The sequence below is a fragment of the Marmota marmota genome, unplaced genomic scaffold (assembly GCF_001458135.2).
Source record: "Marmota marmota marmota unplaced genomic scaffold, marMar, whole genome shotgun sequence".
NCBI lineage: Eukaryota > Metazoa > Chordata > Mammalia > Rodentia > Sciuridae > Marmota > Marmota marmota.
Window position 1 is genome coordinate 46,146,516 of NW_025999900.1, and position 15,994 is coordinate 46,162,509.

At 36.3% G+C, this 15,994-nt stretch overlaps 1 protein-coding gene across 42 annotated transcripts in view; it reads left to right on the plus strand.

Moving 5' to 3' along the window:
- Nrxn3 (neurexin 3) overlaps nt 1-15,994 on the plus strand; it is a 1,555,288-nt gene that overhangs the window by 1,188,774 nt on the left and 350,520 nt on the right. For all 42 annotated transcript variants that reach the window (XM_048799086.1, XM_048799081.1, XM_048799099.1 and 39 more), the window contains one exon: nt 7,984-8,165. In XM_048799086.1, coding sequence (XP_048655043.1) covers nt 7,984-8,165 — 182 coding nt within the window. The remainder of the gene's footprint in view (nt 1-7,983; nt 8,166-15,994) is intronic.

Consider the following 15,994-nt stretch of genomic DNA (forward strand, 5'->3'; position numbering starts at 1 on the left):
ATAGTAGAGGATAGGAAAGGTAGCAGAACACGACAGTCACTAGTATGGCAATATGTAAATCAATGGATGTGTAATTGATGTGATTCTGCAATCTGTATATGGGCTAAAAATGGGAGTTCATAACCCACTTGAAGCAAAGTGTGAAAGATGATATATCAAGAAGTATGTAATGTTTTGAACAACCAACAATAAAAAAAAAAAACTCATTGGTTTCAGTGGGTAGAGTAATTATTCATGAACAACTTACTGCCTGACCTTGTTGTACACACTTTACAAGAGAACAGATGACCTCAGATAAAATCATTGTTGTTTAAGTAAGATGAAATGGTTACCCTTTCCATGCTGCCATTTCTATCAAGAAAAGATGGAGTTTCCAGCTTCTTGGCTTTATTTTAATTTTGACCACATGTTAAAAACCCATTTTCATTCATTTCCTTACCTAGACACAAACTGAGTGTAAGAATTGAGGATTTTAGGGAAACAACATAGCCAAATAAAAAGCATAGAGATTGCTAAATCAAACAGGTCTGGATTCAATTCCTGATTTCACTAGATAATTTTGTAGAAGATATTTGTAAGTGATTTTGCCTTATTTTATAACCCCTCTTATCTTTAAAATGGAGACAGTAACTGTTGCATGATGAATTGTGCTACCCCCCAAATTCATATAGAGCTATGCCTTGGTCTCTGTGGCAACGTTTTAAAGAAACCACTGTGGATACCAAAATCCACAGGTGCTCAATTCCTTTATATATAATGACCTGGTATTTGCATACAACCTGTGAACATCCTTTCATATACTTTTAATTTTCTCTGGATTATTTATAATACCTAATATAAAGTAAATGTTATGTCAATAATTGTTGTGCTGTGTTGTTTAGGAAAGAAGAAAGACTGCACATGTCTAGTACAGATATAATTTTTAAAAAATATTTTTGATTTGCTGTTTGTTGAATCTGTGAGCACAGAACCCACAGATATTTGAGGCCAACTTTACTGAGACATAGTCTTCAACATCTTAGGATGTGAGAGTAACCAGTCATGGTGGCACATGCCTGTAATCTCAGTGGCTCCAGAGGCTGGGATAGGAGGATTGTAAGTTCAAAGCCAGTCTCAGCAACTTAACAAAGCCCTAAGTAACTCAAGTCGAGACCCGTCATACTAAATAAAAATACGAAAAAAGGTCTGAGAATATGGCTCAGTAGGTTCAAGGTACCCTTCGGGTTCAATCCTGGTAACGAAAAAAAAAAAAAAAACAGTAACTGTATTCTGGAGCTATAGTCATTAAAGACAGAATTAAGTTAAATGAGATCAGTGGAGTGGGATTTAATCAAATATGACTGGTATCTTAGAAGAAGAGGAAAATTAGGACATAGGTAGGTTCAGAGGGAAGGCCATGTTTCACACAGGTGAAAAATGGCTATCTACCAGTCAGGAAGAGAGCATTCAGAAGAAACTAACTCTGCTGACATTTTGATCCTGGACTTCTAGCCTCAAAATTGTGAAAAAAACAAATTTCTGTTGTTTAAGCCACCTAGGCTGGCTGTAGTACCTCCTTATATAGCCCTAGCAAACTGATAATATAGCAACAATATCTCAAGTGCAGATATAGGGATTTGAAATACTATATTGAATACTATCATATAGAGTAAATAGTTCATATACATAGCTAATGTGAATATTGATATTAGCATTACCATTAGTATTAGAATTACTATTGCTAAGCAGCAGAACCAAAGAGAAGAAAAAAAAGACACTTATGTAAATTCCTTTAGGAAAGAAAGGATTTGATTATGTCCCTTGAAACTTTATTTGTAAATCAATTTTAGTGTCTAAAATATTGCATACTCTACCACCTATCATCTTTTTGCTTAGAAGTCTCCTGGAATCCATGAGTAACAATACTTCTATGTTTACCTGTGCAGCATGTTTCTGAAGTAATGTATTTCTGCAAAACATCATTACCCCCAAAGACAGAATCAGGGTGTACTTGTCAGTATTCATAAATGTATTCAGAAACTATCTATGATTTTTATTTTACTTAAAGTTTGGGAAAATGAAAGTGTATATAATGTAACACGGAAATAAGACATCTCGATAGTTGGTATCAGATTTAGACACAACATAATTATTTGTTTCTTCTTCATTACTCCTGGAAAATCCATGATAGCATTTCTATCAATGACTCTAACCAAACAAATTTGAAGGAACCTAGTATATCCCTGAAGAATGGTTATTGTTGATCCTATTTACCACCAGAAATTTTAGTTCACAGCAAAGTATTGAATTAGATGGTAAAATTTTATGGGTTTTATGTTTTTCTCCTACCAGCTCCTCTGGCATGGTGGCATGGTGGCATTGGATAGAATATAAAAGGACTTCACTGCATACAAGTTTGAGTTTCAGTGTTACTGAGCACACTTAATACTACACTGAACCAGTACTGGCTCTGCTGGGAAGTCTTTGAGTTGAAACCTTGTTTCTGGGATCCTAGGACACGTTATGCAATATTGCCTCTATAAATCTCAGAAGGTAATGGGTTTGGGCTTAATGCCCATTTAGTTTTACTCATTCTTCCTTCAAGAGAGGGAAGAGATTGCCCCAGATGGAGGGAGCCCCCACCTGCCTGAGCACCTTTTAAGAAATGGAGCCTGGCTATCCCTGAGGATGTATTTGATTCTCAAGTATTGTCAGATTCTCGGTTTACTAAACACCAAATATACTATTTCTTTACCAAAGAAAAAGGATATTCTTAAAAATAGGGGGGAAAAAAACTTTCTCTTTTAAGGTTCATTTTTTTTCAGCTTTCCTTTAAGAGTATTTTATTATTGGTTTTGACATTTATTTTTAAAAATTCAAAGAGGCTGACTAGATCAGTAGGCCATCCATTCAATAAACTCATCAGAGGGCAGTTTGTAAAATTCGTATCTCTTACCCTATGCTCCCTTGTGACTCCCTCTGCAATGCCTTTTTTTGCAGTTTTCTATCTGTCATTCACCCTTCTCTCCTCCTTGCAGGGCTCTGGGGAGGAGAGCTAGGGATTCTGTTAGGGAGTTTCACCCCATGGGTCAGCAAGACACCCTGTCCTGGGGAGAGAAGTTCAGAGTTAAGACAGGGAGATCTGATTCTGTTCTCTGCTCCACCACTGAGAACTGCATCGAGCAGCTAAATTTCTTTGTGCCTCCATTTTCTTGTTAAAATAATAACAAAAATATTTGCCACTAAACCTTCAGTGAGTATTGAAGAAAGAGGCATCAAATGAGATACTACCAAAGAAGGCAATTTGAAAACCAATCAATGCTATGGAAATGCTAGTTCCCACTGTCAGGAGAAAATGCACAAGATGCAGCCCAAATAGCTAGGGAGACAGAGGTAGAAGGAAACCATAGAACAAACCAACTAATATAAATCAAGAAACTATATTCTTCGGACCATCAGTCATTATGAGATTCTGGAGCTTTATGCCTCCATTAGCTAGAAGAGGTATTTGTCAGTTTCAAAGCCACAAGTCTTTCCAGTCTTTCCATTTTGGTTTTATTAGCTATATGGTAATTGATATGAATAAAAGATAGTTTTAATTTTATAGCAATAACTATATCTACCTGCAGAGTATATTTTATGTCATTGATGGTCTATCTATTTTCCAAAAGGACTTGACAATTTATAATAAAGAACACAATTGTGGAGAAGCTTGATGAAGGAGTACTCAGAAAGAGGGAACCTAAAACAACAGAGGAAGCCACCTACACGTTACTATCATGAGATTTTAGACTGTATTCTCAGGCCATCTTCAAGAGCCTCAGCCTGATGTCCTGTTTCTCATCCTACTTAATGTATCACATGGGTTTGCACTTGAAGTATCACACTCATTTTATTTATTATTTTCAATGTGATATACTTATATACAAGTAATTTATCTAGTTCAGTTTAAATTTAGGTGTCTTGAGCTTCCAAAACTTATTTTAACACCAATAGAAAATCATTGTAGGGAACTTTGTCACATTAAAATATATACATATATATATATTTCATATATATATATATATATATATATATATATATATACATACACATATATATTTTTATATGTAGATGTATATACACAAACACACATGTATATATCTTTGAGTATTTCCCTGAAGCTATTTAACTTCTAATTATATAATAAGCAAAATAATAAAAAAGTTACAAGCAGTCAATTTTATTTTCTGATTAAATTTTTCTTATTTTTCATACTTTCACACATGCATAGGTACACACATGTACATATGTATATGCGTGCACACATATACATCTATATATTATTTTTATATTTAGAGTGAATCTTAGACAAGACCATAATCCTATTTCTGTGAATAATTTCCAAAAAAATGTGATCTGTTGTTTGGATATGAGACTGGAAATAGGAACAATGTCATAAAAGCAGGGAACTGGAGTTTAGAAATCAAACAAAAAACAATAATAACAATCCAAATGTTCCTAAACAAGGAAAAAGGTTATTTACCCTCAGAAATTAAATTCCATTAAGATAAGCTGTAAAATACACCAAAGTTTTAAGAATCTTGGGAAAATATGTGACCCCGAAGAAAATGCATGCTTATTCTCTTAAAGAAGTCACATATTATCTGCTTCATCAGCTTATTGCTATCTACATTTTTTCTTCAGATAAATTGATCATTTTTGCTATCAGGAAAGATAGTTGCATGGTCCTGATTATTAATGTAGTATGATCTTAGCACTGACATTCTGAACTCAGTTGAGAAACCAGGAATCAGTATTTCTTGGCTCACAGGAGAAGTTATGTGATGTGGTATTACATGACTTGGAAATAAAAACTCTTAATGGATATAAGGAGGGTTCTTATAGTTCCTGAGATGTTTCCCCCAAATTTATTTGTAATCCATACTTTAAAGTAACAACTTTTTAAAATTTGAAAATAAAAGTGAAACAACTTTATTATGTTCCTTTTGGGACTCTAGGCATTTTATATGAATTAACAGAAAGTGTGTGTTTATTTCTAAAAACCACGAAAGATAGAAAAACATAAAAAATAAGGAGAAAAACAATCACATTATCAGAGTAGAAAATTGCAACTATTAGTTAACTTCCTCTAAAGGAAGTTTAGGCTATGGAAACACTTAGGGTCTTTATTCACCCTGAATAGAAAGCTCAGTACAGAGAACAGATGTTTTAATACTGCTTTCTGCATAGTAGAATAAGCCTTATACTAAGCGCTTTTTATCTTTTATTCCCTTTTCACCTATAGAGTTAGAATTATCTAACATATATAACATGTTATAGATATATATATGTATATATGTATTATGTGTATATATATGTATGTATATATATATAATTTTTATTTTAATATACAGATTTCGGGTGATGGCTTTGTGTTCATTCTGATTTGGTATTGGAAGAAAAAGTGAAAAGAGCTAAATTTGGATAGCTTTGCCCCATTGGTCCAGTTTATTGTGCAAAAAAAAGTTACATTGGCAGGTAGTGAAAAAAAACTCTTGTAGACGGGTGGCTCAGGCTGGGGACTTAAAGAAGGTACCACTGACTTAAATGAAATATCTGAGCCTCTGTTCTATAAAACTGTTAACAAAGGAAATGTCCCATACTATTGTAGGGAAATTTCATCTAACAAATTTGTATAATCTTTGCAAATTGTAAAGTTCTATTTATATTATTATTCTTTTTTGCAATGAGTTTTTTACTTTCTTTATTTGTAGTAACAAAATACACCTCTGTGGCAAAATCCACTATGTGGCACAATTCACTATGTATTTGGGATAGAATAGGGTAAGATTTTATAAATTATCATGAAATGTCACAAGCTGATTTGTATTTTTTGGTGATTTTATACATTAATCACTGAGTAACCTTCAGTTTTCCAAATAAAGAATGAAGGGAGCAATGATGACATTTGTAATAACCTACAGAAAGGGACTTATTGAAATTCTTCACAGATGGAGAGATATCAAGGGTAAATCATTATACCCACATTTCTAATTTTAAGAAGATTTGATTGTGTTTGTGGATGATAAGGAGCCAACATTGTTTTGCATATAGACTTCATCATAAACTTTGCTTACTACAGTCTCAAATTCTCCATATGACTGTGGGAGGCTTTCCAGAGACCATCCCCTAAAGATTGAGAAATTCATAAAAGGAAAATAATGTCATGCTACATGTAATGTATAAACTCACCAAATTGGAATGATTTGGATAGTGACCTTTCAAGGAGGACAAATGACATTCTATATATACATCAGAATTTAATGTGGCTTTCTTCTTTACAAAGATGACATATGACATATACTCCTAATTCTAGCTCAAAGGAGTATATTATTTCTTAGCAAGCTGCGTAACTCATCTCTTCTTCAGCTAGCGTAATTCCACCCAGTATTTTCTGTAAACTATCCCTGATAATAAATGTGGACCAGTGCTTGAGATTTTTTAGTAACTGCTAAAGATATCTGAATGGTTGTCTAATGTTGTTTTAAAAATAGTCTTAAAGGTTGGAACATGTTTGCTGGGATATTCACAAGAAAATCTAGTGCCAAATGTTCTTTGGACTTTGAGCTGAGTAACATATGGAAATACTCACTGTGGGTAACAGGCAGGAAACCATGAAGGTTATTATGGGGTAGTCTATTTTGTCTACTAAATTGAAACATTTTTTCCCAAAATCAGAATTTAAACTTGCTTCTTGAAATAGGCTTTTTATATTTTTAAATACATATTTTTCTTTGTTTTTCTTTCTACTTGTTTTATAGATAATTTCATATTCATATATTCTTGGTACCCTCTGGTTTCACACTGAGAAAAGGAAATTCATGAGTAAATAATAAAAAAACACTGATAAACCCACTAGTTGAAACTGATGATACCACTTCTCATGTTAAAAGTTCATTTTCTGGGGATTATTTTGCTATGTCTCATGTAGTTTGGAAAAGGAATTTGAAACTGTTGTTCTAATACCAGATAAATTCTACCACTAGAGGAGAAAAACATTCATTTTTAAAGAGCTTGGAAATAATTTTAGTTACCATGCTTATGGCAACATAATAGGGAAATAGGCAAAAGCTTTCAGTCTTACAAGTTGAACATTCCTAACACAAAAATCCAAAATCTGAAATGCTTTATACCTAAAACTTTTTGAACATTGACAGGGTGTCGCAAGTGGAAGATTCTACCTGATCTCATGTGATAGGCTCTAATCCAACTGTAAATTACCTTCAAGATATGTGTATAAGTTGTCTATAAAACAACTAAATTTTATATTTAGACTTGAGTCCTATCTCCAATATATTTTATTATGTATATGCAAATATGCCAAAATTTTAAAAAAAATTTATTTCAGAATCACTCTGGCCCCAAGTATTCCATTAAGGGATACTGCCCTATATAACTTGGTTTTCTCAGGGCATAACTGTGTCTTCTGTGGGTGGAGAAGGCATGGGCATGAGAGAAATGGTGCCTTTTGGCTTCCTCATTACACTGATTTTGGTGAGGCATCTCTGGAACAGTTAGTTCCCTGCTCCACTGATCAGAACCTTTTGATAGCCAAGAGATGGGGGACAAGTTCTTTATCTCATGCCTGTCCTAGCCAGGATGGAAAATTAATTCTGCTGTTGGGAAGGACAGAGAAGTTGTTTGTCACAATGTACCAAAGCTCTTCGACACAGCACATAATTTGCCTTCCACTAATACGCAGCAAGAACTACGGATGTTAGGAATGTCTCTCACTAACATCTGCTTTGTTATTCATTTCTTTTACTTCCTTTTACTGGCAACTTTAATTTGAGGTGACAGATGCCTTCTGAGGCTTTGGAAGTCATCCCTCTCAGTAACCAAATCCTGTCCTGTGGGGGACGTTTCCTCTCTGCAGCTGTTCTGTGAAGCCTCAGCAGTGTGCTAGAGTTGGCAATGTACAGTACAGTGCCCTGACATCTCGCTCTCTCCTTGCCTTCACAGCTGGCGCTACCTACATCTTTGGGAAAAGTGGTGGCCTCATCCTCTACACCTGGCCGGCCAATGACAGGCCCAGCACGCGCTCTGACCGCCTGGCAGTGGGCTTCAGCACCACGGTGAAGGATGGCATCTTAGTACGCATCGACAGCGCTCCAGGTCTTGGAGACTTCCTGCAGCTTCACATAGTGAGTACCCGGCCTTGGCCTGCATTCTCTTGTCTCCCTGGTGGTCTGAGTTGGTGAGTCAGATAAATGCCGCGGAACACTCCACACACGGACACAACAAAGGTGCACATGCTTCATAGGAATTGCCTTCCATTATGTGAACCATCACACTCATACATGCTTCTGTGATAAAAAAATTAAAAACTCTCCCCTCTGTTCCAGGAATATATATATAGAAAAAAACAAAAACAAAAACAAAAACCTATTCTCTTTCAAACTCCCTTTCCCAACCTTGTGGTTTGGCCTGCAGATAAACATCTAGCAGATCACTTGGGTGCAGACAATAGATTTACAAGGTGTGGTTCAACTTACTTGGTACAAATAGCAAAGCTAACTGGAATGTTCATGATTTCCTGGGCTGGGGTTTGGCAAACCTATAAAGGGCCAAGGAGGGACTCACAGGCTGGTTATATAGTCACTATCAGAGTGACTCAGTTTTGCCATAGATAATACATCTTTTTAGTGCACAAGACAGAATTTCAGTGAAAATTCATTTACCAAAATTAGCCACAACTGTAGTTGGTGACCCTTGTCCTAAGACGCAAATATCACTGTAGAGGTAGATATAAAGAATGTGTGATAAAAACTGATGTCAGAGCTCCAGAGTGGGTGGGGCTGTGTTTCAAAGGAAATAGCACAAGGACCAAGATTAGTGTTATTCATGCATATTGCATATCTGACATTTTGCTTTACGTCTTGTATGTATGAACTCAATAGGACTATACTTTCAGTCCATACAGATCTTAAGAAAATACTGCAAATTTAAGAAACTAAAATGATTTGAAGGAAGAAAACTGCTTTGTTATGAGGATAGGAAATATTTTTATAGCAACAATTAACCCATTTTATCACCTGTGCAGTCTGCAGCTAAGAAAGTAGGCTAAAGATATGATTCTCATCTATAAGCACCCCAAGTGCAGCCACCAACAGCAAGGAGAGGAATTGTTCTCATTAGTTAGCAATGACAAGGCTAGAAAGAATGGATTTAATTTGGAGCAATAAGAATTCAGTTTAAATAGCAGGGGGAAAACAGCAGTTAAGAAAAAAGATCAACTGGGGATTAGTACCAATCTGTAAGAAAAAAAAAGGAACACTGACTGGAGATTCTTGAATCAGAGTTTGCTGATATTCAGTTCCAGGGATAGAAGCAGGACTTAAGATTTCATTGCTGGGCTCCAGAGTTGGAAGTGTTCATCTCTAGCACTTGCTCCTTCAACAAGCCTTGGAAGTGGGAACAACTCAAGTTTGAGACTAGAGCTGGAAGCTTGTCTGGCCCAGTAGGAGCCTGAGCAGAGCAAGAGTCTACTTACAAATGCAAGAAGGGATTGTTTAGAAGTGATGGCCTTCAAAATGTAGAAAAGGAGTCTTAAAGATTTGAGTTGCAAATTTTAAATTCTGAGATAATTTAAGAGCTATATGGTATAACAAGCCTGAGCATAAACATTTTAAAAAGCCACACCAAGGAGCAAAGAGAAAGGAAGCCATAGTTCTATAGTTTATCTTTATTTGGTCTCTAAGAACCACCATAATTTACAGAACTCTTGGAGATTTATGCTGCATATAACTTAATGACTATTTCATGGCAGCTGTAACTAGGATATTATCACCAGCTCACTTGCATTTTCATAGTGATTTATCTTCTTTTTTTGTTCAGTGTGACTTACTCAGAAAAAATATGATTTGGCATGGCCATGAGCATCTTTTTGAGTCAACTACTGTGCTACTATTTTATCCAATTCTCCCCATTCACTTTTAAGAAAGAGGTTTTCTTATTTTCTGACAGTTTGCTTGGAATTGCTGATGTTTTTATAAAATGGATGTGTGAATACTAAGAACTTCTAGGAGGAGCTAGGATACTCTGGTATATTGTATTATGACATTATAACTTTGTCCTTTCTTAAGTGTTTTGAAAAAAATGAATTCTTCTAAAACATACTTTAGGGTTCAAGTATACATTTGTTTGTATTCATTAGTGTGTGTACTCTGTTTAAGCATACATATTAGGTTTTGTGGTATATCACTTTGTTTATAAAAAGCAAAAATAGTAGAAATTTTTCATTGCAATATGTAGAACCATCTTGGGGTGCTATGTACCTACTCCAGTGAAGCTATGATTCCCTAAACATCCTGGGAAATTCCAGTAGATTTTCCTGCAAAGCTGGGGTTAGAAAATTATATAATCTGCCTGATCTTTTCAAAAGAAAAGACAAAGGGACGCTACAATATAAAAAATTCACACAATTCTATGGTGAACCTGACCTATGCATGACCCTCTCAAGCATGGGGCTCCTTCATTGGTCTAGTTGTGTGAAACCATGTTGTATTTCTTTGTGGATCATCTCTTTCTGTATGCTCCTTATCACAATTGAAAATAAAATACCCCAAGTAGAGTGCAAGGATTGAATAAAAAATTAGTCTCTTATTTTGGACATATATGTAGATATATCAGGGAAATAAAGCCATGGTTATCTATTAAGGTACTTTTAAAAGACTGTTACTATCTGTAAAAGGTGGTTTTGTTTGTTGAATGGTTCTTTGTTTTCTTGTACTAAAGAAAATTACTTGAAAGGAAAAGAGCTTAGGTGTTATCAGCAAAAGTGAAAATGTTCGGGCAGGAAGCAAAAGATTTCACTCCACCTTGCCATTTGCCTACAAGAAGAGAACTTGCTGGGAAAACAAAAGAAATGATGGCAGTATTCAGAGGAGATGCAAGCTTGTGGCTTTGTTTATTTAGAGCTGCTTTAAAAGAATACCTATGATTTGATAATTTGTAAATAATAGAAATTTATTTCTCCATTTGGGAGATGGGGAAGTTCAAGAAGATCAAGATGGCAGCAGGTTAGAACTTGGTCTTGCTGCTTCCATGAGGATAACTTGAACACTATCCTCTAGAGGAGAGATTGCTATGTTTTCACATGCAGCAGAAGAACAAAAAAGTGAACCTACTCCTGTAAGCACCCCCCTCCGCCCCGTACCTTTGGAAGTACTGGGAATTGAACCCAGGGGTGCTCTACCACTTAGTTACATCTTCAGCACTTTCTGTTTTATTCTGAGACAGGGTCTCTCTAAGTTTGAGGCTGGCTTTGAACTTGCAATCTTCCTGCCTCTGCCTCATGAGTAGCTGGCAATACAGGCATGCACCCTTGTGCCTGGTGCTGCAAGACAGCTTATAATGCTGTTAATCTGCCTTTAGAAAGACCCTGACTCTCAACACTATTGCATAGGGTATGGGTGACACATCCAGACCATGGTAGGGCGATAAATTCCAGGGAGAAGGAAAAAAGGACAGGAATCTGCCTACACACATACACCAGACTATATGGGAGGGGAGTGAAGCTTCATTCTTTGAGTATGTGTGTTAACTGTGGAAAGAACTCTAGTGGTACCTGTAATGGTGGTCAGGCTAATAAAGTTGTTTTAACAACAAAGTATGAATGAATATATGTGTGTGTATGTGCATGTGTTGTGTGTTGTGTGTTGTGTGTATGAGGGAGAAAGAGAGAGAGGAAAACAGCAAGAGAGAGAATCAAACAAGATCGAGACAGAGACAGAAGAGAAAATTTGTGTCTTATAAATGAGCAACTTTTAGAAATTCTTGAAGTGTTCTGTGTGGCTTCAACACTGTCACTGGAATAATTCATTTTTATTCCCAAGTTAGCTTATTTGAAGGAAGTGAAAATGCTCTTCCAAGAATACCCGGGAGTCTGACTCTGAGGTGAGCACCCATCCTAGAATAGTCCACAGCAGTAATGGCAGATGGATTTTGAGCTTTACACTGGAAAGATTTGTGCAGGCAGCAGAGATTCCAGCAGGTTGGAGATCCGGTCTTTACTCAATTTGTCTGCTGCAGGTGCTAAGTGGGCCATTGTGGATGTACAATGCACAAGTATTACATATGATTTGAACTTTCCCCTCTTCTCTTCCTGTCTTCTTGAAATCCCTACTCTTTAATAACTGTTTAGGAAAATAGGTATCTTCTTAAACTCATGCTTCATTGGAAGTACCTTAAATTGTTGACTAATTAGTTTAAATCAGCCAGTCTTGTTGTAATCCTTCTCATAGCAGGCTAAGGTCAGCTGCTGTGACAGAATTTGAGTTTTGATTGGAGAGTGGGAGAGAATGAAGGGTAAGTGGCCATGACTAATTTGAGGACATGCAATGTTGTGTCAGATGGCAGGAATGGGTAGACAAAGCTTGGGCAAAATTTAGGTATGCCCAATGAGAAATAATTAGGACAGAGAAAGAAAAAGGCACCAAGTTGAGTTGGGTAGGTGCTGTCATCATGATTTTTCTTAGTTCATGATTTATTAGATTATCTGTCATCCTGGTGAAGTCTCTTCCCCTTTGTTATACTTTCTTTTTAACCTAAAGTCTTCTCATTTATTTGTTCCTCTTGGGAGTTAAATGGCCATTGACAATCAGTGATAAACAAGATAAGAATTGGATCATTTAAAAAATAAATCAGAGAAGGCCAAGAGATCAAAATAATTTGGAAACCACTTATTTCAAATTAACATTTCTTCGCTTTTTGGTTCACCCTTCCATGATGCAGTGCTTTCTGTATCAATTATGACTCATGATATTAATGAAATCATGAATGGAATGTGTTTGACAAAGGCAAAAGTCCTTTGTTGAAGTACATGCGCATGAAATGAGATTCTGTGGAGGGAGGGTATCTTAGGGCACAGGGGTTTCTTTTTTGCTAATTATTATTTCAAATATAAGTTTTCTGCCACCGAAATCTATTGTTGAGGGATTAATCTGCTTAATATTTGGAGAACAGCTGCTGTTACTTGAGAGTGACATCTGCTCATTGACCCCATATCAAGGCTTCATAGAGCTGAGTCCCTTTTCACTCACCTTCATTTATACCAAAAGGGAAACAGTGAATAGGACCAGAGAAAAGATTACCATGAAGTGCTTACTGTTGATATCACGCAGCTCTTGACAATCTCCTTTCACCACCTACAAAATAGACGGTCGGGGAGAGCTGGGCAACAATTAGCTTCCCTTCATGTAGTCAATGCTGGGTGTAAAAAAGACATCCTATTAATTTCTTTCTCCCTGTGTGTAATTTACAGTAAATCCTCTTAGATTCATTTTTTAATTATGAGCCTTTCAGAAACGGTGAAAATTTATGTGTCAAGGCATCTGTTTTGTTTGACAAGAATCTATAACCTTTCCCAACACTTTCTGTCCTGACTTATCGTGTACATGCTTGGATAATACCAAGCAAGGAAGATGAAAGAGTGCCATCCAGACAGACCTCTTTTTCGTAAGGGCAAAATACTCTTCTTGCAAAAATCAGGCCCTCCGAATAAGAGACTGGTAATATTCTCTCAGCGTCAGATGTGAAGAAATTGGGTATTTGTTAAGTTTGGTTTGTATAATATGGTTTTCCATAATTTATTGCATTCAAAGAGACTCCTGGAGAATAAATGGGAACAGAACTGAAATATGACAAATGGTCGATTCTTTACATCTATTGCATCTATAAATTACCAGGCTGAAGGCATCATCTTGGTCACTCTATATGGGCTATTTGCAGTAAACCATCAACATCTGCCAAGTTAGTCCTTAGTGACATTAGGTTGCTGTTAGCTCAGATTCATCTCTGGTTTTGGCCATTGATGGAACTGGATTGGACTTAGGAACTGTATTTAGGGGAATCTCCAATGGAGTACAGAGGAATGTTAGTGGTGTTTTTGAGACTGGTAACGTAAGAGGGAAAGAACAAGAAAACAACAAAGGTGTCCAACAGATGCAATTTCATTTCCCACAGAGTGCTGTGCACTGCAGGTTGGCTCTGTATTTCCTTTCATTGCTATTTGTTCTTAGTGAAAAAGCCCTCTTTGGGTTTTCTGGGCTTAGGAGCTTTTCCAGATCGTTAGCCACTTGTGCAGAGAGGGCCTGCTGGGCATCCTCCCTGCGGCTTCCAGCTTCGCTGTGCATCCCAGCAGAGTTGGACGAGAAGGTGGGAGAAGGCAGTGGAAGTGGGGATGGACAGATGTGAGTGCTTATGTAAGCTGGACCAGAGGCAGCTTTGCGCCTGGGAATGGGTGTGTGCTTCCTGAGATCTTTATGATTCCCAAGATATTTCTATCTAAATCTCTTCACTTTGATTCCACGCTTGTTTTTGCGAGGCAGCATGCCACAGTTGAAAGAGACCATTAATTTGAAACCAAAAGATTTAGATTCAGGTCCCATTTCTGTTGACTCTGAGCAAATCACTCCATCACTCAGAGCTTTGGCTTCCTCTTCTTTTAAATGGGTGTGGAAATATTATGTTGCAGGCTTCTGCTGAGGATCAATTGAAATAAGCTATTTAGAAGCTGTTATCAGCAAAGGACTGTACAAATGTAGAGTGGTAGTTTTCTTGAAAAGTTAGACAGTAGTTAATGCCTTCCTTAGGGTAATGACTGTGTAAATGTGCACCTACACACATGCACACACATATACTCACACCAAAAAACAATAATGATATGTTTTACAGTAAAAAGTAAACTTTCATTTTAAGTTTTCTATGTACATAAATTTTCTATGACCATTTTTGCAAAGGAAATTCCATCTTGTCTGGTCAAAAACAAATGTTTCATTTTAGATTTACATTTGAGATTTTGGAGCTTAAGATGAAGACACTTTACCCCTGGGTTAGGTCAACAGGGTAAATGAACCTTTGTCATTTGCTTAGTGCCTCATTATGTTGTGTGAGGTCTCCATACCGTGTTTCAGGGAAATGTTCTATTCCTCTCTTCTTCAGTCTATATCACTCCCCAAATCTCCTAAGCTCACCAGTAAATGTGTAACCCACCCTGGTCTGATGTCCTGCTCTTGTTTTATTAATCATGAAAAAGGGATTAAGCAACTTTGCAAAAAGGAGAGGAGAAGGAAAAGGAAAGGAGGAGAACAAGATGACAATAACCATCACAAACACCACTAATAACCACACCAACCATAATAACAGAAGCAAAAGAAAAGGAAACCCTTCTAGATAGGCTAATATGAAACTGGTTTAGGCCCACCAAGGTACCAACTGAATATAGAAGGCTCAGCTCTACACTTGAGGATTATAGAGCACCAGAAAGATCATCAATTGGCCCAATGTATCAAGTGGGTACATGGAGAGTGTGGACAGAGGAAGCAGCTGCTGCATTTTTAGCAAGTTTACTAGAATCGTAAAACCACAGATCTAAAGAAAAATATTTTATAGATTTCAGTTTCCCAAAAAATGAAGGCAAATATTATAAATTTAATATGCAGATGAAATGTACAATAATGCCATCATCAAAATTGAATTGACAAAGTGTGTAGAAAATATCATGCCTAGTAGGCAGTTATGAGAGGCAAATTCGAAATGCCCATATCTTTCTCATTTATCATTTACATCAGTGCCTCTTACACTGTCATGTTTTAGAATCCTCAATGCATATATAATGTGAATTTTGAAAAAGTAAGATTAAGAGAATTTAGCTCATAAGCTTCATTCATTGTATTTAAATTGAGAACTTTGTACCAGGCAAACTGTTAGGTGTTGGCAATGTGTGTCAATCTTGGCTAAAATAGAGCTAACAAACTTGAACAAACCTCAAAATTAATAGATGAAAATACATTTTCTACCCACAATGAGGTAACTATATGAAATTCCTACATGGCTCCTGGACCTGTTCTGAGCTTTCAGTCATGCCTAGATTCTAATATTGTTGGTACTTTAATTTTTTCTTCAATTAAATTTTTAACTCAGAGAAAGCACTATATTTGATTTTCCTAAACAATGAATCAACTTAAATCAG